Here is a 24,306-nt window from a genome sequence, read left to right as displayed (position 1 = left end):
CTTCTGTCCATCCAGACGAACTTTTAACAGAGTTTAGTTTTTGGGGAGGTAACCATACTAGTTAGGAGGACCCTGCTACTGAAACGCTCCAAAAAAAGAAGACATCCTTAGGGTAGATCACTGCAATAAGCAGACAATCCCATCCCCTCCAAGGTCCTATCTTCATTAGGAAAAAAGAAAAAAGGTGGGTTCTTAAATCAAGATCAAGTTAATGCCTACGGGGCACCCAATTTTTAACTCGACCTGTTAACATGGGTGAAAGCGGCAAAGTGCTTTGTCCTCACTAGGATTTTACCCAAGTGTCTTTCGCCTAGTGAAGACCCAGCCCAAGAGTTTTCCAGGCAATCTTGGAAATTCACCCATGACCTTTCTGAACAGCTCTTCCTAGGGAGGGTGACAGACTGTTAGTTTCCTTCTGAAAGAGGAAGAGTTGATTTCCCAACCTCTGCTCAAATCCTCTGGGACCGTGCAATGCTTCAAATAAGGTTTGGTTTGGTTTTTAAAGCCCAGGGAAATTCTTCTGTTTTTCACAGTCATCGCTACTGTCCATGAGGTGTGATAGTCACATGGAGTCAACAGGGCCACCCAGAGGATTCCGGGGGCCAGGGTCTTCGGCAGCGGGGGTCCTTCTGCTCCGGGTCTTCAGGGCACTTCGGTGGCGGGTCCCGGAGTGAGTGAAGGATCCACTGCCGAATTGCCGCCGAAGACCTGGAGCGGAAGAAGCTCTGGGTCTTCAGCAGCGGGTCCTTCACTCGCTCTGGGTGTGTTCGGCGGCACTGAAGGACCTGCCGCCGAAGACCCACCGAAAACTCTCGTGGGGACACCTCAAAACTCTCGTGGGGGGCCCGTGTGGGGCCCGGGGCAAATTGCCCCACTTGTCGTCCCCCCCCCCGGGCAGCCCTGGGGGTCAACTTGGAAGGCTTCCTATAGCTGATCATTGTGAAGTGATCTCTTGGGCTCAGTGCCAGGCCTTTCGTAACCACGGTAAGGTTATTTCTTTGGACCTGCCTCCTCAGCAGGCCTGACAACCACTCCTTCCGTTCTCTAGGTTATAATTTTGGTGGCTACCACACCCCCTCCTTTGCCACACTGAACAGTGTTGTGTAAAACCCGCCCAGGAAAGGAATTCACCGTAGGAGTCACTCTCTTCAGACCCATGGGAAGGGGCCAATGACGCTGGAAAGGTTGGAGCTGAGTGAATCGTTTGCAACGACTCATTGGTTCAGTGAACGCGGCCTTTCTTTTTCCGTTCCTGATCTGCCCATAAGCAGATCACCAGGTTCTTGAATGTATTAGTTATTCACAATGATTTGCCGGTTGCTTCTGCAAACGATTCTTGGTTTGCATATGTATGAATTGCAAATGTTACAACTGAATATACAATTTGTGATGTATGCTGGCATGTCTGTAATTTACCCTGTGCAAATTGCAAACTCTACACCAGACAAGCCAGAATGGTCTGGTGGTGACGACGATAGCCTGGGAGTCAGGATCCCTGGGTTCAATGCCGGACTCAACTTCCTTGGTGAAACTGGCTGACTCAGCCAATCTGTTTGCTGGGGGTCATAATGCTTCATTTCTACCACCCGCTGTCTTGTCTACTGATCCTGTAAGCTCTTTGGGGCAGGAACTCTCTTACCACGAGTGTGTACAGCTTCCAACACAGTGAAGCTGTGACCCTGGAGGTGCAAGTAGGCACAACTGCAACACCCATAACAATGGTGGTGATATCCTCCTGAAATAAATACTGCAGCTCCTTTAGGACACTGCCTCTCTTGGGAGTTCTCCAGCTGGAAGGGCCATCTCAGGTCAGCATCGTTCCATTTCTTGTCCTTTTTTTTTTAAATGGGACTAAAATCAAACCCCAGGCTCCAGCTGGGACCAGAAACCTCTGCTCATTGGTTAGTTGTGCAGGTCCCAGAGGCGCTGTGGTGGTGGCTGTGGCATTTCCCAGTTAGGAAGGGAAAGATGGAGGAGAGAAAGTATAAGAAAGAAGAAGAAATGCAGGCTGGGTTTTACCAAGAGGCCCAAGGGTGTCAGGTACTTGGAAAATTCCAGCTTCCAAACCCATTAGGTGTAAAGGTCATTTCATGGCACCATTACTAGAAACAGTACAGAAGTCCATGAGCTTATGCTATGGACAAACTGCTGGCCAGTTCCCACCGATGTTGTTAGCACATTTTGATCAACAGCCCATAAACCAAACCTACTATTCTCCAGCCTATTGGTAGCACTGGAGAGCACCTAGCTCCTCCATAAGGCTGAAATCCACCCCGTACAGAGGACTAGCCCAAGTCCTAGGCCCCACTTCAGTCCTGCTATTGTCCACCCCAAGCAGCCAAAGATCCCCAGTCACGGCCGTAAAAATTAAGTGATTGGCTTAAAAATGAGATTAAAAAAAGAAAATCAAATGCCAGGTTCTATTATTCACTTTCTGGTTTCGTCACAGGGCGCTCAGGACTCTGCAACCAGGAGGGTTAGCAACTTACTTTTCAAAACGAAAGCCGAGATGCCCACGCAATCTCTTAACTGTAGCTCGGGCTTTCAGAGTAACACCGAGGATCACGAGACTTCCCAATAAAATGGTGGGAGTTAGCAACACTGATCAAGTCCCAGAGTGATTTCAGTGGCACTGCTCCCTTGCATCTAGTTAAGCATGTAAACCTTGGGGCCTTAGATTACAAGAGTCCTTTGGAACAGGGACCATCTCTTACTAAGTGCCTAGCACAATAGGGCAATAATCTCAAGTAGGGCCTTTTGGCACTACCACAATGTTAATTATAATAATTAACAACTCCCATCTGCAACCAAGACACCTCAAACCATTGCCGTTCGGCTCGTGGCTAGCTGCTGACTCCAATCGTTATCTCTGTTCTTAGCCCCTTTCCCAAAGACGTTTTCACAGGTGTAGCCTGTTTGTTTAATAACATCGCTGCAAAGGCCGGGGTTGGTTCTCCTCTTGGACTGGTATAAACCAGAAGGAATTCCATTGATGTTAATGGAGTTACCCCGTCTTAAAGAAACTCGCATAGGAGAACTGAATGAAGCCTGCTATTTATACCAGGATTCAATTTAAAGCATTAGCGGGTACTCATCTATCGCTCCAGAAAACCTCCAGTGCTAAAGTATTAACGAGTGGTTCTTAATGAAGTGGAATGCTCTATCCAGCTGCCTTAATAACAAAATGCATATCAGGATTTTAGAGGCACCTCGAACAAACAACAATTCCAGCTCTCATGGAGTTTGGGAGGTTCAAACACAGGGCTGTTTGTAATACAGGAGATGTAACGCACTCGACAGCTTCAGACACCATGATCAGGTATCAGTACTTCTAGGCAAATCCTCAGAAGCAGGGGAAACAGCTCACCTTGTCCTATATTTACATCCTTCATTTTGTTCTATTACTCTTGACATCTTTGCTGCAATCTCTAGTGCCAATGTTAGTCCTTGTCAGTTCTGCTTAATGGAATATGAGGGATGGGAATTTTGTATCAAACCCACTGTCACCTAGGATTGCCACAGTTGTCAGTAGTGCTGCACTTTCAGAACTTCAGAGACAGCCAAGAGAGAACTCAGATCCTCCTGCTCCAAAAAGATTGGCTTCTAACACTTAAACAAAAGGAGCATTTCTGTCAGCAGTATGGGGTTTATGACACACGTGAGCAGTTCTTATTCCATGCAGTAGTGCACACGCACGCGCACACATACACACCCCAGTTGTATCACTAATGGTCTCCTTAGCTATATTACTCTTCATCATTACTTTGTTGACAATTTGTAAAGTACCTACCAGAGTGTTAAATACCATTTCATGTTCATTTGAGAAGATCTGATATGCTTTAATCAAACACAAATTATTGGATTCAGTACAGAAGGAACTGGATGAAATGTAATGCTCTGTGTTATAAAGGAGGTCAAACTACATGATCTAATGGTATCTTCTGGCCTTAAAAGACCAGGTCCGCATTTCATCCCTCCTCTTTCACACCTTCCCTGCCTCTCAGAGTCACATAATCACTTAGCACCTCCTGCCAGAGAAAAAAAGATTAAGAGCGTTTTTCATGACCCAACAGGTTCATTATGCAAACAGCTTCAAATATCAGCCACCTGAGAAACCTGATCCTAGAAATTCGTGTAAACCGAGCCTGCCCAACTCTGAGCTTTCATTATTTTCAAATGGGTTGCAATTCCGTATTTAACTGCAAGTAAAAAAGAAATGGAAAAATGGAGAGATCAAGACACTAGAGAGGAAGGTTATCAGCCCCACTGGGGAAACACACTGAGAAAGGAATACATTGTGTAGCTTACAAAATAAGTTATAATAAATGCAGGAATGATTGGACCTGAACCTCTTTTTGCAGAGGCAACTTTAAATGGAGATTGAAATTAAAGCCTCAACATAAAAGCACAGCTGCCTCATTCCACACCAGAAGTGGGTGCATTTATAAGGGCAAGTTGAAATGATCCCAGACAGGGCCAAATGCAGCTTTCCTTTTACACTAGTGTAAAAACTGGAACAACTCCACTGAATTAAGGAGCTCTATTTAAAAACAATGGAGTCAATCTGGATTTACACCAGTGTAAATGAAAGCAGATTTTGATCTGCAGTTTCAAGGTCAGTGGAATCCTTCAGCATGAAAACCACGAATCAAGTGAAAGATGGGGATAGCGTCATTTCCCTGTCATACAAAACAGGGCAGGAGTGTGTCCTTTAGAACAACAGCTCTCAGCTAGCCATGTGGGATGGGACTGGAGCACAGAACTAAAGCTGCCAGCTGTTTCTTTAAGATACAAACAGGAAAACCCTGCAGGTCTTGTTCAAATGAGGAGAACTAATTTTATTGCAGCATGGAAATGTGGGAATCTTTTTCCAGTGCCACAGGAAAGACTCCGCAGAGTTGTTGCACTTCGAAAGCAAGCAAATGCCACGTTCTTCCCTGCACGGCTCTCTGTACCCCTCTCATCTCCTCACCTTCAAAGGCCCAGCCTCCCTGTCTGAGCTTTCACAAAGGAAGGCTGCACCTCCAGCATCCATCAATGCTGCTCTTGAGTTGCCTTGAGAAGGACGGGGTTGCTAGGCACTACAGCAACACCAACAACAACAACAAACAGGGGCTGCAAATGAGAAACTGGATGGGGAAGTATTCTTATCTGCTAGGCAGAGACTTCTCTAGTCTAAATGCAGGTGAAGCCACATGAACTAAAGGCTGCAAGATCACTAGCCTTGTGGGGAAAACATCACAGCTTAGCAGCCATAATCCACTGTGTTTCTTTGATTCCACAGCCTCACTCTCACTGCAAAGGGTGTCTTAGCTCCCCTCAGCTCTGCCCCACTTATCAGATTTCATACAAATATTTGACTGAAAAACACATTTCATGGGACGTTGCCGCAGCAAGCTGTTACAACTGTCAATTTAAATGATGTTCTGCCGACGGCAATCTCCCAGCGTCATCTCTAATAACACAGTATTAAATCCCAGTTCACCAGGAATGTGTTCGTCTGCTGAAAGACTTCACAGCAGCATTCTCAGCCCAGACCCAACGAACACCTTCTCTTGGTCCATCCCAGTGAATCGTCCATCCATTCCTGTGTCTGCTCGGTACAGACAGAAAGAACAGGAGTCACTTTTGGAAGACACGTCTACATGAGCTGCATACCCTTTAAAAGCCAATGTCCTGCTATTTTGTAGCTATTACAAGGAAGACCATTGTGCCTTCCCCAGTTGGCTTAATTTAAAAGCTACATACAAACACTCAGGGGATGGATGTTCAAACAAAATTCTTGCACCAAATGTCTGCAGCTATGCACGCCAAATCAGGACACTGCACATGCGAACGGCCAATTAGAAGCAACGCAACATTAGATGGTTGTGCTTACCAATGACGGCAATTACACTCACAAATTTGCCACATAACTGCACATTCAGACTGCACCGTGCGCCTAATACATTTGCACAGGTAGCCCCGCATCCTTATCATTCAGATTTCAACTATTGTAATAGTTGTAATCTTGCATAATGATACAGCACTTTCCTACTTTGTTTAGTCTGCAGAAGAGAAGAATGAGGGGGGATTTGATAGCTGCTTTCAACTACCTGAAAGGGGGTTCCAAAGAGGTTGGAGCTAGACTGTTCTCAGTCGTGGCAGATGACATAACAAGGAGCAATGGTCTCAAGTTGCAGTGGGGGAGGTTTAGGTTGGATATTAGGAAAAACTTTTTCACTAGGAGGGTGGTGAAGCACTGGAATGGGTTACCTAGGGAGATGGTGAAATCTCCTTCTTTATTGGTTTTTAAGGTCAGGCTTGACAAAGCCCTGGCTGGGATGATTTAGTTGGGAATTGGTCCTGCTCTGAGCAGGGGGTTGGACTAGATGACCTCCTGAGGTCCCTTCCAACCCTGATATTCTATTATTCTATGCTGTAGATCTCTAAGTACTTGTAAAAGGTGACTAGGTATCATTAGCTTCATTTTACTGATGCCTAATTTGTCGCACAGGAACAGCAAGTGACTCTCCCAATGTGACAAAGAGTCATTTGCAGAAGTGGGATGAGGACCCAAGTTTCCTGATGCCCAGACTTGTGCTCTACCCACTAGACTATCCTGACAACAAACACTAGGATAACTAGAAATATATGGTGCACTACGAAAGGGATAAAAAATGGGGGTGAGGGTGGAAAAATCTCCAAATGGATTGTCTTTCTTTCCTTAATTTTTTGTACTTTCCCCAGCCCCGTCCAAACTCTATTAGAAATGTCAATTGCTGTTATCTCTAACTTTCCCCAAAATAGGCTCTTTCGAGGCTATAGGAACAAAATTATCCACAAATACCTGCAGGGCATAAATACCGAGGTGGGAGAGGAATTGCTTGTGGTGGCCAAACAATGTATAACTAGAAAGAACGGGACAAACTTAAGGAAAGGAGCATTTGAACTGAATATCAAGAAAAGAGGACAACATCTATTAGGTTGCAGAAGAGTCTTTCAAACGGAGTGGTGGAAATGCCACTGCTTGGGACATTTAAAATCTAGACTGGACAAAGTACTTGAAGATTGGCTGTACCTACCCTGGTAGATGTTTGCCCTGTTATGATTATTGGTAATGCAGCACAGCCTAGAGTCCTCCCCGTCAAACTCCGGCCCTGCTGTGCTGGGTGCGGTAGCAACACATAAGTGAGTGACAGGACCTGACCACAAGAACTTACATTTTAAATAGATAATGGGAGGGGAAACAGACACATGGAGGTGAAGTGACTTGCCTGTGGTCACCCGGGAGGTCAGTGTCAGAACCAGGAACAGAACCCATGTCGCCTGGTTCCTAGCCCAATGCACTAGCACTAGACATGCGCCTCTAAAATGTGGGTCCTTGTAGATCTTAGATTTTGCTCAGTTCTATGGTGCTTTGAGATTCTAGTCTATCAGTGTGTAAAGAGCACAAGACACAACAAACGTAATAAGAAGAGCGGCATAGTGGGGTCCGAATAGCCATGATTGCTGCATATACACAGCATGTAAGGCCTGGCTACATATATACACTGCTGCTTTGGTTGAGTTCTGGCAGCTAAAACACAGCATCTGGTGAGTGCCTCTAGCGGGCTCACCAACTACTTAAAGGGCTGCTACTCTATGCCTATGCCCTGAAGTTAGTAGGCATTCTGAGGCTTCTAGTTAGTGTGCCCTGCTACATTTCATCTCCCCTCCTTCTGTTGGTCGTTCCTTTTCAACGTGGTTATGAAGCAAGCAACGGGGCCCTCATCCTCTAATCAGGAGCACCTTAGAGCAGTTCACATGGCTTTGGAGCAGATCTCTGTGCCCATAGGTGCTGGAACGAGGGGTACAAGGGGTACTGCAGCACCCCGACTTAGAATAATAGAAGATTAGGGTTAGAAGAAACCTCAGGAGGTCATCCAGTCCAATCCCCTGCTCAAAGCAGGACCAACACCAACTAAATTATCCCACTTGAAGTGGTTTCCATTATATCCAGAGTCTACAGTTTGGTTCAATGGCTCTCAGCACCCCCACTGTAAAAACTGTAAACACCCATCTGTGCCCTGCCGCAGGGCGAAAAAACAGTTACAAAAACCAAACCGCAACCCCATGAAGCTCTCCTGTAGGAAGCCGAAGAAGGGGGAATTTACACAGAGTATGGCAAAGCGTTCCATGACGAGTTCTCAAGGCCACTTCCGGCAGAAAGCAGAAGTGGGGATCCGGGGCTCGCTTCCCATCTGTATAGACGAGGGGGTCAGGGACAGCGCTGGCAGGAGTGTTTTGCACTCAGGCCACTGAGTCAAGTATGCTGGGGAAGCAACAGAGAGAAGAGGAAAATCAAACGTAGCCTTCTGTTTCTATTTCTGCAGCGTAAGGACACAGCTCGGTTTCAGGGCTGCGTGACTGGGTCCTGCCCTAAGTCTTAGTATCCTCATTCTTGCTCCAACCCCTGTTCCTGAAGGAATGTCTGGAAATTTACACCTGAACATCTGCAGCACACACTGCACCGCCTGCCACAGTTGCTGTCTATTCCACTATTCATCTGATCCCAGCACACATCCCGTCGCAGAGACACAACGGGTCCTTCCCAGGGTTGCGATACTTTCAGTCGAGGGAAAAGACAGCGGCTTGGTTTTTTTAGCTCATGCGAATAATTTGGATGCAGGACAGTGCTAAAAGAATCACCCTCTCAACTGAGCAAAGACATTGACTTAACAAGGAAAATGTTACGATATCCCGGATACCGTATCGGGAGCAGAAAAACAGGATTGGCCAGAGAGGATGGATGGCTGAGAGGAAACAGGCCCTTTCCTTCACTACTATCTGCTTATTCAAATCCAGCTCCATTTGGCAGCGACTGGGAGTCACAAGTGAGAGACGTCCTGGCCTGCGTGCAGCAGACTGGTGGCTTGCCTGGTGGAAACATTTCCACCACAATCAGCACCATCATCAGGTCACAAATCACCATTGACACAACTGATGCCTTTATTAGCAGTCAGCGGGAGACCAGATGGAGTGATGGTGTAGGAGCAGGATTTTATAACTGTACTATGAGAATTAATGTATGATTTGATTTCATCCTGCCAGCCACCCTTTTTGAATAGCAAAAAAGAATGACACACCAGAACAATCCTTATGACTGATTATGGTCACCCTTTTCTTTTAGGATAAGTTATAATGTCTACTATGGTTTCCTAGATGTATTACAAATTAGGCATTCTAGTTAAATATACATTTCTTTGTTTTAAGGTTTTAGTAAGTAAGAGACAAGATCTTGTATTGTGTCTATGTTAAGGAGATTAGAGGAACGTTGAGGGCCTGTAGCCCCAATGTGAATTGTTTTAATTATAAGATTTAGCAAGGCTTGATTTACAATGTATTCTGCTGAATTTAAAATACTGCTGTCTGTATACCTTTGAAGGTTTCTGTAAGAGATTGTCTGTGTGGATGAGGAATGCACGCATCAGGAAAAGATAAGGTGTGAAAACCATCACAAATGTCCAGATGATCAAGAAAAAGTGAGAGACTTGGAAAGACCAGGAGACAATCAGAAAACATCCATTGTATCCGATGCTAAACATGTTAGCAGCATTGACAACCTCAGAAATGAGGCAGGCACCCCCGAAGGTGAGATAACAAATAGGAGATAACGATGGGAAGCCAGACAATAACCATCAAATGATAACAGCAGAAAACCCCAAGATTAACACCACTTAAGGACAGAATGACATTGCAAAATGCATGGACTCAAATGGGAATTTACAACTATAAAGCTGGGGTGTTTTGCCATGGTGTCACGGAGTGTGGGGGGACACAAGACCCTGCACCCCCGGCTTCCTGCGATTCACCATGACTCTCAGCCAGCCAGTAAAGCAGAAGGTTTATTTAGATGACAGGAAGACAGGTCTTGCAGGCACAGACAACAGGATCCCCCCCCCCGCCCAGTTAGGTCCATCTTGGGGTCCCAGGGCACCACAGCCCCCTTGGGAGGTTAGAGCCCTGTCTGCCTCCCAGCCATTCCACCAGCCAGCTCCTGAAACTCTCCCTTCAGCGACCCCTCCCACCACCTTTGTTCAGTTTCCCGGGCAAAGGTGTCACCTGGCCTCGAACCCCTTCCTGGGTTCTCACGTTACATGCTCAGGTATCTTCCCTCAAGGCCAGTCTCCCATCCCCCAATGCAGACCGTCCTAGCCAACCTCCCCTGCCCTCCCAGCCAACACTCCCCACTCAGCATTCAAAGACCACATTAAGAACAGTCCCAGTTTGTCACACATGGAACTCTGGGTTCAGTCCTGAAAAGCCTCGGAGCATGACTGACAGAACCCAGCTCCACAGTCGTGCTCAATCTAAGTGGCCATTAGATTGACTCGAGCTACAACAGACTGGGAACTATAAACATTGACTGGCAGGGTGTGTGTGTGTGATATGCTCACTGTTGTGTTTTCAATATATGCGACGTATTTGCCTTCTCCCCCCCCCCCGAAAGCCCCCGTGTGCTTTGTATAGCATAACAATGGAATGTTTAGCAGCTGCTGCTCCCCACTGCGCGGATAAACAGAAGAGCTGGTCATGGATTTTAAGGCCAGAAGGGACCATAAGGTCATCTAATCTGACCTCCTGCACATCACAGGCCACTAACCACCCCCCCCCCCCCCAGCCACTCCCATACCATGCTCCACAACCAGAATTAGAGCAAACTATTACACCCCTCTGGAGGGTAGACTGTTGTGTCCACAGGCTGAGAACAGGATGGACCAAGGTAAACTGATGCGAGAGGCCCCCACAAAGCTCGGTCTCCAAGATTTCAATCAGGAACCTTTTACCAGCACTAAATAGTTTTTTTTGTTTGTTTTTTTGGGGTGGTATGGGGAGGAGGGTGTTGTTTTTAAACAAAGGTGGTTTTTTTTAAATACCTGTTTGCATGTACCATCATTTATAGATGAGAACAAGATCGCCAGGGACAGAATAAGCCACCTGCTGGAATTATCAAGATGTCTAAAATAACATGCATCTTATGGAGATCGCTTGAAGAAAAAAAAAAAAAAAAACTATCAACAAAGCGTGAGTCACCCACAGAGGTGTTTGTCGCTCGCAACAGGTTCTGCTGCCTTCCACCTGACTCTCATATCCTTTTCCCAATTATAAAAATCTCCAGAGATTTGCCAGAGACATGATTTCCATCACTATTAGCTAAATCCAATGAAAATGTCAACCCAGTGTGTCCCTTTGTCTAATCAGCGGGCAGCTTAATGCTTCAGAAGTGGAGTGGGGGGGGGGGGGGGAGAAAAATCAAACCAGAATTCTGCTCAGACCCGTTGGCGTGGCAGAAGGAATACTCCTTTTTTAACCTCTTTGATTGCTTTCAATTTGAAAAGCAGAGTCAACGTCTTAAAGTTACCAGATATAATTATGCAGAGAACAGAACGAATTGAGCTGCTGGGGAGAGGTTATCCAAAGCGTGGCTTGATCGATATTACTTATCGATGACACATCAGGCCAAAGAGGGGAGCTGTCTCTGGCATGCAGAAGCGGCCGATGCCAGCTCTCCCCTGTTACCTTGTGTTTCATTAGGAACGCACAGGATCTGGCAGGGGCTGGTAATTAGATACAGAGTGTAGGACTGCTCAAGAATTCTCTGTAGATTCAACACAGATTATCTCCGTAACGCCATTCATTGATCAAAGGTGTATTCTTGGACTCCACAGTTAATTACACTCCCTGCTGATGGATGAACGGCAGAGGCATCTATGTGAAAACGCACGAGCGGCCGAGGAACAAGCGAGACACTTGTAAACGAAGACAAAGAGGGCCATGGAAGGATGTCGGAGCTTGCAAGGGAGCTTTGCCCTGCAGATGGAGGACTGAGCACCCTCCGTATGTACCCGGCTCTTCGGCTGATCCTTGAGCAGCTCCCGTAACAATTCTGTGCCTCAGACTCTCCAAGGGAAAGAACAAGCAGGAGGAAGCAAGGTCTAGCAAACAGGCTGTGGATCTGGGGAGTCAGGAGACCTGGCTTCTAATCCTGGCTCTGCCATTGTCCAGGCTGTGTGGCCTCGGGTACGTCACTGCCCTTCTCTGCACTTCCCACCCTTTGTTCGTTGCCTATTTAGACTGTGGTAGGGGCTATGGCATTACAAATCATAATACTTCCTTACCTCCCTGGAGTGCGGGGAGGGCTAACTACCTAACGTCTGGGAAGCGATTTCAGGTTCCTCACGGAAGACTGCCAAGTGTTCTGCTCATTATCGTTATTATCCACCCACAAACATTCACGGAACTAGTCATGTCACCTCTGCCCCTTTCCCGGGGGAACCCTGCGAATTAAGCCTTCTCCTAGCCCTCTCTCAACTTTTCTGAACAACAGAGACATGGGCCAGAGCAGAGATCTAGTACTTTAATCTAGGGTCGAGAGTCCTACTCTACCAGCCCCTAACCCGTCCCCCTGCCCTCCAGCCTTCCAGAGATCCTCTCACCCAACACTGATGGAAGAGTAACCTCCTGCTGCACCTTCTGCAGGCCACTGCCACTGGTAGAGCCACTGGACTGATTTCACCCCCAGCGTCAGCAGGTGCCACTGGTCTGAGGTCAAATGGAGAGGCCCCCTCTTACAGCAAGCACATTGCCTCTGCCTGCCAGCCCAGCCCATGCTGCCCTGGAGATCCCAGCCGTCAAATGGCTTAGCGCGCTTTGTGGCGTTTCTGAGCAAGTCAATCCCTGCTCTGCAGAAATTGGGATCTCCATGGCCAAGCTGCAGGCAGTGTCAGTAGATCAGAGGAGACCCGGACAGCTTCCAAGGCAGCTCCATCCATGAACAGCGGGGAGGGGGAAACAGCTCAGTGGTTTGAGCATTGGCCTGCTAAACCCAGGGTTTAGAGTTTAATCCTTGAGGGGGCCACTTAGGGATCTGGAGCAAAATCAGTACTTGGTCCTGCTAGTGAAGGCAGGGGGCTGGACTCAATGACCTTTCAGGGTCCCTTCCAGTTCTATGAGATAGGTATATCTCCATATATTTTATTTTATTTAACTTGGATGATTATGCATGAAAGACATGGGGCCACTTTTGAAAACCTAGGAAAGGCTTCTTTGAAAGGATGCGGTTTGTTCTGCACAGTGCCCACCACCAGCAGCTGAGCATGGACATGACCAAAGCCTTTAAATGCCTCAGAGTGTCACGTTTACCCTCCTTCTCCTGCAAGTGACGTCCCCAAAGAGCAAAACGGGTTCCATGGAAAGCTTTGGAAAACGTCGTTTAGGCAGAATTCTCATCGGGTGCAATCTTTTCTCGCTCTCTAGTCATCTTGTTGCTTATCCAGCGACGGACGAGACCCAGAAGCACCAATGCAATGTTCTTGTAGCTCAGACCTATTGCACGTTGTGTGAGAACTAGACCGTGGTCTTCAAAAGGCTCATCTGCTGTTTATTCCTGACCTGAAGTCATCTAGGCTGAATTCCAGGGACCTAAAGTTATTACCACTCAATTCCTAAGGGGGGAGGTATCTCCTCTTTAGGAGTGATCAGAAGGAACGCATACATCTAAAATGACTCCTTATTACACATCGTTTGAAGATGGGATCACTGAATGGGCTTTGATTAAAGTTGAATCCATCTCTGAGCCCCATGAGACACTCTGTATGTTGCTAAGTTTTGATAAGGATCTCCATGCTGTAGCTCCCAAGGTTCCACTGGCTCAAGAGGTCTCCAATTAAAACAGTTCCTTCCCACCAAGAAAAACAACTAGAGGGGAAAAAGAAATGGAACACAGACCCCAAACTTACAAAAGAGAAACCAGCCTGCTGTTTTCCCAGACAACTCAATTCCATTTTCTAAACAAGGTGATTAACCAACAAAATCTTTAAAATCTTCATCTCACACGAGTTTTGAACCCTTGGCCACAACAGCCTGTCTGACAACGTCTGGTTGGAGGAAGAAAACTGGCCTCCATCTGCCCCCAAAGTGGGTTTTATGTTGGTCAGGAATGGTGGGATATTACATGTACATGTCTCAGATACCACAGTGACCCATGACTCTCAGCCAGCCAGTAAAACAGAAGGTTTATTCGACGACAGGAACACAGTCCAAAACAGAGCTTGCAGGTACAGGAAACAGGACCCCTCAGTCAGGTCCATCCTGGGGGGTTGGGAGCCCAGGCCCCGGTCCTGGGCTTCCCTCCATTTCCCCAGCCAGCTCCAAACTGAAACCACCTCCAGCAGTCTCACCCAGCCACACACCCTGCCTCCTCCTCCAGCCTTTGTCCAGTTTCCCGGGCAGAAGGTGTCACCTGGCCCCATCCTCCTCCTGGGCTCAGGTTCCGTGCTCAAGTATCATCCCTCAAGTGAAGTCACACCCTGATATACCACCACCATCCAGCACCAATGCAGACAGTACTGAGTGGAGTATGAAGGCCTGAATTATATGAGAGACCGAGAGATCCTGGTCGAATGGAACAACTTGGATCCCTGATAAGGTGTCACAAAGTTATCACGGAAATGGCATACAAAACAGAGAAATCAACCCAGCAGACTCTATTACACAGAAGAGGCTGTATTTGCTTCCCCTGATCCCACCGCCATCCTCTTTTCAGTTCTGAGAGAGGGAGGCTTCCATTCCTTCCAGTCAAGAAACATGCACCAAACTAGAACGCGACCCTTCCAGCAAACATGTCTACAAAACACTGCACTAGAGGTAACCCTGCAGGCCTGGGAAAAAGTCATGGTTCTAACTGCCCTTCTCTCCGACAGAGCCAGCCACAGTCACAGAACGAACAGGGTGTGAAGCAGTGCAGGGATCAGACCTATCTGGACCCTTTCACTCTCACCTCCGGGAAGTGGCACGAAACACCCCTGCATTGGTTTGCACCGGTGTCCTGGTCACACAGTGACCCCTGTGCAGCCCCTGTTCAGATGCCCATGCAGATTACTCATTCATGCAGCACAGACAACCCTAATGAGGGAGGGTGCATAGAGACTTGGGCTGGGCCAGTCAAAGGAACCTAAGTGTGGGATTTGGGTGTGACCCCTTGGCACCTTTGAAAATCCCAAACTAAGGATGCATCGATGCCAGATACCCCCACCGCACCACTGAACCTTCTATGGTTCAATGCACAGAAAACACACAGGGCAACTCCAGGGGTTTTAGGGTGCCGAGGACCAGGAACGGCAGCCGTGACTAGCTTCTTAGGTAAAAACACCACCCCGCATCAGAATTTTGCCCATAGAGTACAACACATGAATAAGCTGTACAAGTCAGTGCAGCACTTGTAAGTAACGGATGCAAAAATACCCTATTATTATAAATATAGTCATTTTTAAATTGTCCATGGCCCCCCTAGAAAGAGTCCAACTATCCCACAATTGATGTCATACCCACAGGGAGACTACCCTCAGCAGCATTTCATGGCAGCTTCACTATTTATAAGAAAGACTCCTCAGCTCAGTTTTACACAGCCGTACAAATGTCCTTTTGTGCCTTACCTTTTAAGACGCTAAGAACAGCATCGTCACTGTAGCGTTTCCGTGCTGCGTTGGTCGCTACGCAGCGATAGCCCCCAGCGTCGCTTTCCCACACATCTACGATTTGGAGGATGCCATTGGGAAGAGTTATAAACCTGAATGAGTAAAATAAAGAGCATGAGATTTGCTTTTCACAGCTAACACGATTCATACCCTAGCCGCTGGAATGCAGCTATTTTCATTCCTTCTTTATACTTGAGAGTGTATTATGTGCACATCACCAAGGCCTTGGTAGAGAAGAGTGGGCAAGAAGCTCTTTAACCTCCCAATAGGAGAGTTTTAAATAAAGCAAAATGTACAACCCATTAATAGCAATGGAGTCAACGCAGCAATAAAACTTCTGCCTTTTTCAGACTAAGCCTACAGGTCTCTGCTGCAGAAAACATTCTATATTAAAAACTATATGCACACACACACACATATGATGAGTGTTTAGTCTGAATACGTAGGTAGATAGATAGTAGGAAGAATGCCATCTATTAACCTATAAGGATATGTATATAACTCACAACCCTGGGTTTAGCAGGCCAATGCTCAAACCACTGAGCTATCCCCTCCCCCCAACCAACCAGGGACGTAATAGCTATTGAGAAGGGAGCTGAAGAATCTGTTTCCCCTGCCATCTGACACACACGCGTAGGAGTAACAGACAAATATATTTGGCTGTGCATGCAGGCAGGTGACAGAATTAATTTGCCTATCGCCTACCAGCCACTCTGCTCTTCCCAGTTGAGAAACCCCCTATATTTGCCTTTGTTTGAACAAAGTGTCAGACCCTCTAAGCACCTTCCCCCTCCAAACAGGATTTCAGGGAGTTGCCCTAGAATGAGGATCCAGGAACGGTTGTTTTAAATGAACTCTTCATTAAATGATTTTCTGATGTCTCAAAGCAGGAAGCTGCATTTTCTGCATGGAAGCTAAATACATGGGACCATGCATCAAACATGTGCAAATAATTAGATACCGATAATGAACTACTGCCTCGCGACAGCTCCAAAAATAAAAAGAAGTTTGCCCTGGAAGCCATGTTCTTTTGATCAGCAGATGTTTGTAATCGAATGCTGGGTGAGGAGAAAGGGAGTTACAGACTAAGCAATGCCTATCGCATACTGGCTTTAACAACTCCATAGGGGAGTAAAGTGCTGGTGCTTAGAGAGAGGGACTGGGCATCAGGGATTTTCTTCCCAGTTATGCCACTGATTCATTAGCTGGCCTCAGGCATGTAATTTTATCTTTCCGTGCCTCAGTTTCTCCCTTCAGTAAAACGCAGTGGCTCTCAACCTTTCCAGACTATTGTAACCCTTCCAGAAGTCTGATTTGTCTTGCGTACCCCGAAGTTTACACCTCACTTAAAAACTACTTGCTTACAAAACCAGACATAAAAATACAAAAGTGTCACGGCTCACCGTTACTGAAACATCGCTGACGTTCTCATTTTTACCATGGAATTATAAAACAAATCAATTGGAATATAAATAATGTATTTACATTTCAGTGTAAGTAGATAGATTCCATTGTCTGTATGGAATTTGAATTTGTACTGACTTCCCTAGTGCTTTTTATGTAGCCTGTTGTAAAACGAGGTAAATCTCTAGATGAGTTGATGTACCCCCTGGAAGACCTCTGCGTGCCCCTGATTGAGAACCACTGCTATAAAAGACTTCCCTACCTCACACGAGGGTTGCCAGGGGTCTGGTTTTCGACTCTGCTAAAGCCACTCTGAATTTACAACGGGGCAGTGAAGAAGTGCTGACCATTGCAAAAGAAATCACCAATATGGGACGTTTTCCCCAGAGGCGCCATTAGAAAACTGCTAGGATCATTCATAGCTTTCAGCATAGTACAAACTTTTCAGCTGTGCCCAGTAAAACTAAAATCAGGACCTGGCCCTATAGGAGTAACAGCTTAAAATAGTTTGTTCAGGTGCAATAACAGAAGGGCCAGATCCTGAGCTGCTGTCAATCCATTGATTCACTGAAGTCAAGGAAGCTAAGCCAATTAACAGTAGCTCAGCATCCAGCCGACAATATTTAATAATAATCAGCGCTTGAACAACGCTGTTTACCCAGGGCTCTCAAAGCAATTTATATAGGAAGGCATTGCCCTGATCATCACAGAAGTGTTGAGAAGTGACTCAACTAGTGTTACAAAGTGCCAGAGCTGGGGGTCAAACGCTGGTCTTCTGACTCCCAGTCACTAGACCAGGGGTCGGCAACCTTTGGCACGCAGCTCGCCAGGGGAAGCACCCTGGTGGGCCAGGCCGGGCTGGTTTGTTTACCTGCAGCGTCCGCAGGTTCGGCCAATCGCGGCTCCCACTGGCCGCGGTTCGCTGCTCCAGGCCAATGGGGGCTGCAGGAAGTGGCACGGGCCAAGGGATGGGGACGGCGAACCGCGGCCAATGGGAGCCGCAATCGGCCGAACTTGCAGACGCTGCAGGTAAACAAACCGGCCCGGCCCACCAGGGTGCTTACCCTGGTGAGCCGCGTGCCAAAGGCTGCCGACCCCTGCACTAGGCCACGCCTGGCAACTACGCAAAGCATGGTTACGGCCACCTACCAACCAGGCTACCGTGGCTGACTATTGATGGTTCCATTGCCTTGTAATTAAAAACCCAGCTTATACGGTATTATACTGAATCATATACCTGATTAGCAATTAGCACAAAGAACAAGCTGGCTGTCAGGTTCTTCATTTTCTGCCTGGATTCCTACACGGCAGCGTCTTTATTTTTTAATATAAGGCCCAAGCCTACATGAGCCTTTTTAATTATAGATGAGACCCAGTTTTAATTGAAGAACGCTATAAACAGAGCTGCAGAGCTTTGACAGGCAGCTCTGGGTTACCAGCCTTCCTCGCGAAGAGGACGCACTGAAAGCTGATTGGTAAGGAAGGGGCAGCAGATATTCTGTGTGTACGGAAGGGAGAGGAGCGACAAGCACGAATGCAGGTTTCATGGTCCTGTTGCTCCACTCCAGAAAGTCCTGATGGGAAACTCAGCTGTCTGTAGCATCCCACATGGCCCAGGTTGTCTGTTCACTGAGCCAGCTGGATCTTCAGGCATCAGCTCCCCCCTCTTGTGTACGCTGGTGAATTCGAAGAGAGCATTTTAAGGCAACTCAGCCAGGGAAGTGATGCTGTCACCACGGGGCCCATCCTGCAGACCTTATTGACAGGAGTAATCTTGCTGGAGCCAGTGTGTCCACTCACGTGAGTCGGGTCTGCAGGACCAGGCCACGTGTGCCCTTGACGGGACAGCAGTTATCCACCGTGGGGGCTCCTTGGCCGAATGCAGCAGCACTAAGCCAAACATGTCTCTCTCTATCTCTGCCGAGAAAGCTCCCAGTGCGATGAGATTTATTTTTATCGCGCATCTGCTCTGAGTGTGCGTAATTACTATCAACATATTTCAAACACCAGGAAAGGCATCTACCGGTTCCAAATATAGAAGTCAAACACACTTCCAAAAGCATATGGCTGAGATCCATTACGTAATCGCTTTCGGCTCTGCGATGCTAGAGCCGCCTGTTGAGATGGAAAATCCAGTTTACAAAAACAGCCAACCAACGTCCTCAGAGGGAGTTTAACACAATTAGCTCTCACGGCCGGTTTTTGGTCGCATGCCCAGTGTGCTCGGTGCTGTACTACAAATTGAACACGGGCTCCAAAAAAGCTCAATCTAAGGGCCTGTCTACAATGACAGGCTATGTCAGAGGCTAGCTGCTCACATACATATCCAGGGCCCCCAGGCAGCCCATGCTACAGAACCTTTCACTGCTGTTGTTATCTGCGCTGGTTAGATCAAAGCTAGCTCAGGTATGTCTACACATGCTGCAGTCACACCTCTGATTGCAGTGTAGACATATCTAAGAGGCACACTGACCGGAGGAGGGGTACCACATACAGGTAAACATGATGTTCCGTTGCAATGTCTGAGCCATCTATCTGTGTGTATGTGTGATGTAAACTATCCTCAATTACTCTCAGCCTTTAGGAGTCCTAACCGCACGAAGGGGAAGGGGTAATTGGGGAGAGTTACCATGTCTTAGCATAAAGAAAAACCCCAAGGTCACCAGCTATCCAATATGTTTAACACAATCATTTTTGAGAGCCCTAAAGTACAGAGACGGCTTCGAAGTACAGCCACTACTAGGGACTGTATTTCCAACCCAAACGCAAGGTCTGTGACGTATGGCTCTCCCGAGGAAATCACGGGCACACAAGATAAAGACGTCTTTACACTTCATCTTTCCCAACAGATCTCAAAGCTTCTAGTTATTTGTGCTCACCACAGTCATGCTCGTCAACTAGAGACATCAAAAGAATTCAGAGTCGGTACCGTATATACTCGTTCATACGCCGAATATTTTTGGTTTAAAATGACACATCAAAGAGCGGGGGTCGGCTTATAAACGGGTCTACACCAAAATTTGATGATTTTAAACACCATGGAATCATTGAATTGAATATCTAATACATTGTCATTTTGTTTACCTGGAGTGTCTGCAGGCATGGAGCCCCTCAGCTCCCTGTGACCGCAGTTTGCCGTTCCCAGCCAATAGGAGCTACGGGAGCCACTTCCTGCAGCTCCCATTGGCTGGGAACGGCAAACCGTGGTCACAGGGAGCTGAGGGGCTCCGTGCCTGCAGATGCTCCAGGTAAACATAACGTCCCGACCCGCCAGCGGCTTACCCTGACAGGCCGGGAGCCAAAGTTTTCCAACCCCTGAAATATAGGGTTGGCTTATGAAAGGATCATTCAGATTTTGCTATTTTTACCTATCCATTTTGGGGGATCAGCTTATAAACGAATGGGCTAATGAATAGGTATATACGGTACAGGTCTGTCACATCTTACGCACATTTAACATGCGTGATTTCAGCTTTACGCGATCGGCAAAAACAAAAAACAAAAAAAAGAGAAAAATGACAATTTTAATACTGTACCTGTAGTGCGGGCGATTCTGCCCGCCATTCAACTCAATGTAATTTTGACTATACGCAGTTTTCGCTTTACGCGCTAACCGCGGAACGGAACCCCCGCGTAAGATGAGACAGACCTGTATTTATTTCCCACTGCAATGTAGCAAAGTTTGCCTAATGATTCCGAATTTTAGGGAGACTCTGGCATTATCCCTTTTTTAGTACACACAGAGCAGACGTAACCTTTCTGTCCAAATGACCTTCATTGCAGGTTAGGATAAAAACAAAAAACAAAAGTAAAGTCTCCATAAAAACAGAGAACATACTGCCAGTGAACTCGTGGCCCCACTGAAATCAATCCGAGTTTTGCCACCAACTTCCTCTAGGATGACCAGATGTCCTGTTAAAAGTCCTGTCGGCGGTACTGCGGAGCTAAGGCAGGCTAGTCTCTACCTGTCCTGGCTCCACACTGCACCCCGGAAGCAGCCAACAGGTCCGGCTCCTAGGCGGGGGGGCCACGGGGCTCTGCATACTGCCCCCGCCCCAAGCATCGGTTCTGCACTCCCACTGGCCGGGAACCTTTTATTAGTTGATAAATTCTAACTCTACAAGTAGCTTTGCGTGTGAGGTGGCTCTCGAAATATTTTGGTCGAAGACAAAAACAAAAAAATGTCTCTCCTTCTTTGAAAAGTTGCCGACCCCTGACCTAGAGTTTTCTTCAGCCCGTCATACATGACTTTGAGGTTTCCTGTGTCTGAGGCTGTCTGAATCTCTTCACAGAGCTTGATCCAGTAATGTGTTCTTAATGTTGATGAGAGGTAATAGTTCTGCTTTGTTTTCTTCAAACTGGTCCTTTTTTGATGATCTCTTTCCCCTAAAGCTGTTTCATGGATTATTGTTCTTAAATCTTCCCAAAATTCCTTTGCCTTCTCTTGTAATGGCTTCCCTTGCATGCTAAATTCAAAATCCTGGCATTTCCTCTGGTTTTTGGTGTTAATAGCATTGATCTTGTAATTTCTTGGCTGTAATCTTCACTTTGCCAAAAGAAGGTGTCACTGGCATCTTGGACAGAACCAGCATCTGCAAGTCTTGTTTCCTGGAGTGCTGTAGTGTCAACATTGAGTTTGAACAGCTCACGGTCTATCAAAGCTGACTTCCATATGCTGCTTGTGTATTGTAGGTCATCATCATCTGTCAGACGGGGCACAAATGGACGCACTTCCAAAGGCCCAGTCGGATGCCTCCACAAAGGTGAGCTGCAAAAATCAGTGGCCAGCTTAAGGCTTGCCTGGAATCTGGTATTGCAGAGAGATTCTGGGTTAATGCTGCCATTGGGTCCTGACACCCATCTGTGTCAGGTAAGCGTGCCCAGCGTTCTGAGATCCCTAGGCACGAGGGGTATGGCTGATGGATGGAGCAAACGTTCCATGGCCAGCACTTCCTTAGGCACACTTAATTCTTTCAAAAGCCGATTGTATAAAGTCAACAACAGAAAGCAAATCTCCCTGAAATAGTATATTAGCTAAATGTGATTTAAAAGCAAGATCTGAAGCCAATGATTATGTCTGGCTGTTACAATGAAAGCAATTTTCAAGCCGCCTATGTTGAAAGCAATCTTCACACAAGTAATTTCGCAACATCCATCGAGCTGTCATATTAAAAAGCCATTGCCCTATCTATGGCATGCTTCCCTCCCCACTCCCAACACACCTTTTCTTTTTAAAAAAAAAAAAAAACTTATTTTTCTTCTCATACAAAGCAAAAACCTCCCAGATCGTCGCATGACAGCCTCAAGGATATAAACAGCTATTCTTACAGAAACAGCCTTTGTTCCCAAATCATTTCTGAATCTTGTTGGGTCTCTTTTTTTAATCCCTTTTTCCCCCTGCTCATTGCGTGGGTTAACTTTCCTCTCTGGGGGAATGACTCTCCTCTTTCCTCTCTGGGGGAATGACTCTTTCCGCAGAAAATGAAACCTACCGAACTTTAAGGGACTAAAGGACTAAAGGACAAGGTCGTCATCAGATCCAGAGAGAGCTATGAAGTCTGCAGATCAGGCACTAGCCCCCGGGGTCCTCCTCTCCTTCCCACACCACACACACTTTGATTAAGACAAAGGAGAAGGGCAGAAGGAATTTTTTTTTTTATTTTTGTATGTATTTTGCTAACAGAAAGTCCACGTTCTGCCTGGATAGTCCCAGAGGATCCCTTAACAGAACCTTTAAGCCCTTGTTAAACCTCTGAGGGAAACAGGTTGAGAAGGAGAATTTGGAAATGTCTTCAGAACCAAACTTTGCATTCAGCTCCACCTGTGAAACACCACATCCCACGCTGCACAGCTGTGTGGCAGCCACACAGTCTCAGTTGGCCATGAATTTATTACAAACCACCACCTTCGGCACCAACCCTGCGAAGACACACACGCTTAACTCTACACATGGCAAGTAGGCAGTCAATGGGGCTACTCACCATGCAGGAAGTTAAGCACGTCCTTAAATCTTTGCAGGCCCAAAAACTTGACAAAATATCAAATATCTGCATTTCCTTGACACTCTTTATGCTATTTGTCTCCTTTGTTATTTCTCTCCGTTGCCAGAGTGTCCAAGTCCCAGCCAATCATTAACCACACTGAATGGGCAAAAGGATACTTACAAACGGTCAAGAGTTGGTTTGCTATTGCACACAGCCCTTTGATGAATAGACACTCAATAGTCCTGTTTGACATTTTTGGTTATTAGTCAATTTCACTTCCATGAAATTATCCTTTGCAACTTATACAGTAGCTCTAATGCGGCATATACTGCAGGGGAAGGGCAGTTTCTTTTCTTTTTTCAATGTTTTATGGATACATTTCTGTTGGTCCTGAGAACATTTGTCCTTACAAAGACTAAATTTTAGCTCCAAAACTGCCCTGACACCACCCCTTAAATTCCAGATTTTTATAAAAGACACTCGTCTCTTAATTTTATTATTATTAACCCAAGAAAAACACTGGCCACGCACCTGGGCTCTTCAGGAACAGCCGCTTGATCCTTCTCCCAGGTGATGACAGGGGAGGGCAATCCTTCGATCCGACACTCAAATCGGGCCATACCATTTTCTTCCACTGTCTGAGACTCTGGCTGTTGAAAAAAACGTGATAAACCTGGAAAAAAGAAGAGAGTTAATGCCTTGACATTTGTGCTCTGAGAAACAAACGCATTTTCAGTCGTTTGAGAAGCTATATCAGAAGAGAAGAGAATTCATGTTTTCGAACACACACAAATCTATAATAACGCAATGTACAAGCTAGGAAGACTCCTATTATGTGGTAAAACTTGGGACTACAAAATGACCAGGCTGGACAAGAGAAATGCAATTCCTCGTTGTCCTCCAGCCCACTAGCTGGCATGCCCTTAACAAGCCTGGGTGCGTTACCAGAGGCATCTGAACATGCAAATTGGCCTCCTGCCTCATTTTTGCTGAAATGTAACCGAATGGCAGAAGCAGCAGGTCATTTGTCTGCCTGCCCAACTGCTTTGCTAAATGGCCCTTCAGCTTCCAGTCATCCCGTTAGAAGTGGGGAGAACGATACTTTCTTGACAGACAACCAAATCGGAGACCCAGCTTGTTATTGGATGAGCCACAAAATTTGTGCAGAGGAGGGTGAATTTCACCCGCTCCGCTCTGCCCAGCACAAGGATTACATATACGAGTGTAAAGCAGGAGGACCCACTTGTGCATTAATTGATGTTACACTGGCACCTGGAGGCCACACCCAAGGTCAGGCCCCGCTGGGCTAGGCACTGCACCGATACACTCTCTGCCCCGAAGAGTTTATAAGCAAAGGGAGTATTATTAGAGCCATTGTACAGATGGAAAGCTGAGGCACTGAAAGGTGAAGGGACTGGCCC

At 46.7% G+C, this 24,306-nt stretch overlaps 1 protein-coding gene across 2 annotated transcripts in view; it reads right to left on the bottom strand.

Moving 5' to 3' along the window:
- Positions 1–24,306, bottom strand: part of IGDCC4 (immunoglobulin superfamily DCC subclass member 4) — a 166,294-nt gene that overhangs the window by 73,771 nt on the left and 68,217 nt on the right. For both annotated transcript variants that reach the window (XM_054043154.1, XM_054043155.1), the window contains 2 exons: positions 23,417–23,558; positions 15,456–15,589 (listed from right to left, as the gene is read on the bottom strand). In XM_054043154.1, coding sequence (XP_053899129.1) covers positions 15,456–15,589; positions 23,417–23,558 — 276 coding nt within the window. The remainder of the gene's footprint in view (positions 1–15,455; positions 15,590–23,416; positions 23,559–24,306) is intronic.

The sequence above is a fragment of the Malaclemys terrapin genome, chromosome 10 (assembly GCF_027887155.1).
Source record: "Malaclemys terrapin pileata isolate rMalTer1 chromosome 10, rMalTer1.hap1, whole genome shotgun sequence".
Lineage (NCBI taxonomy): Eukaryota > Metazoa > Chordata > Testudines > Emydidae > Malaclemys > Malaclemys terrapin.
The sequence above is the reverse complement of the archived record's forward strand: the minus strand, read 5'-3'. Positions and strand labels throughout refer to the sequence as shown.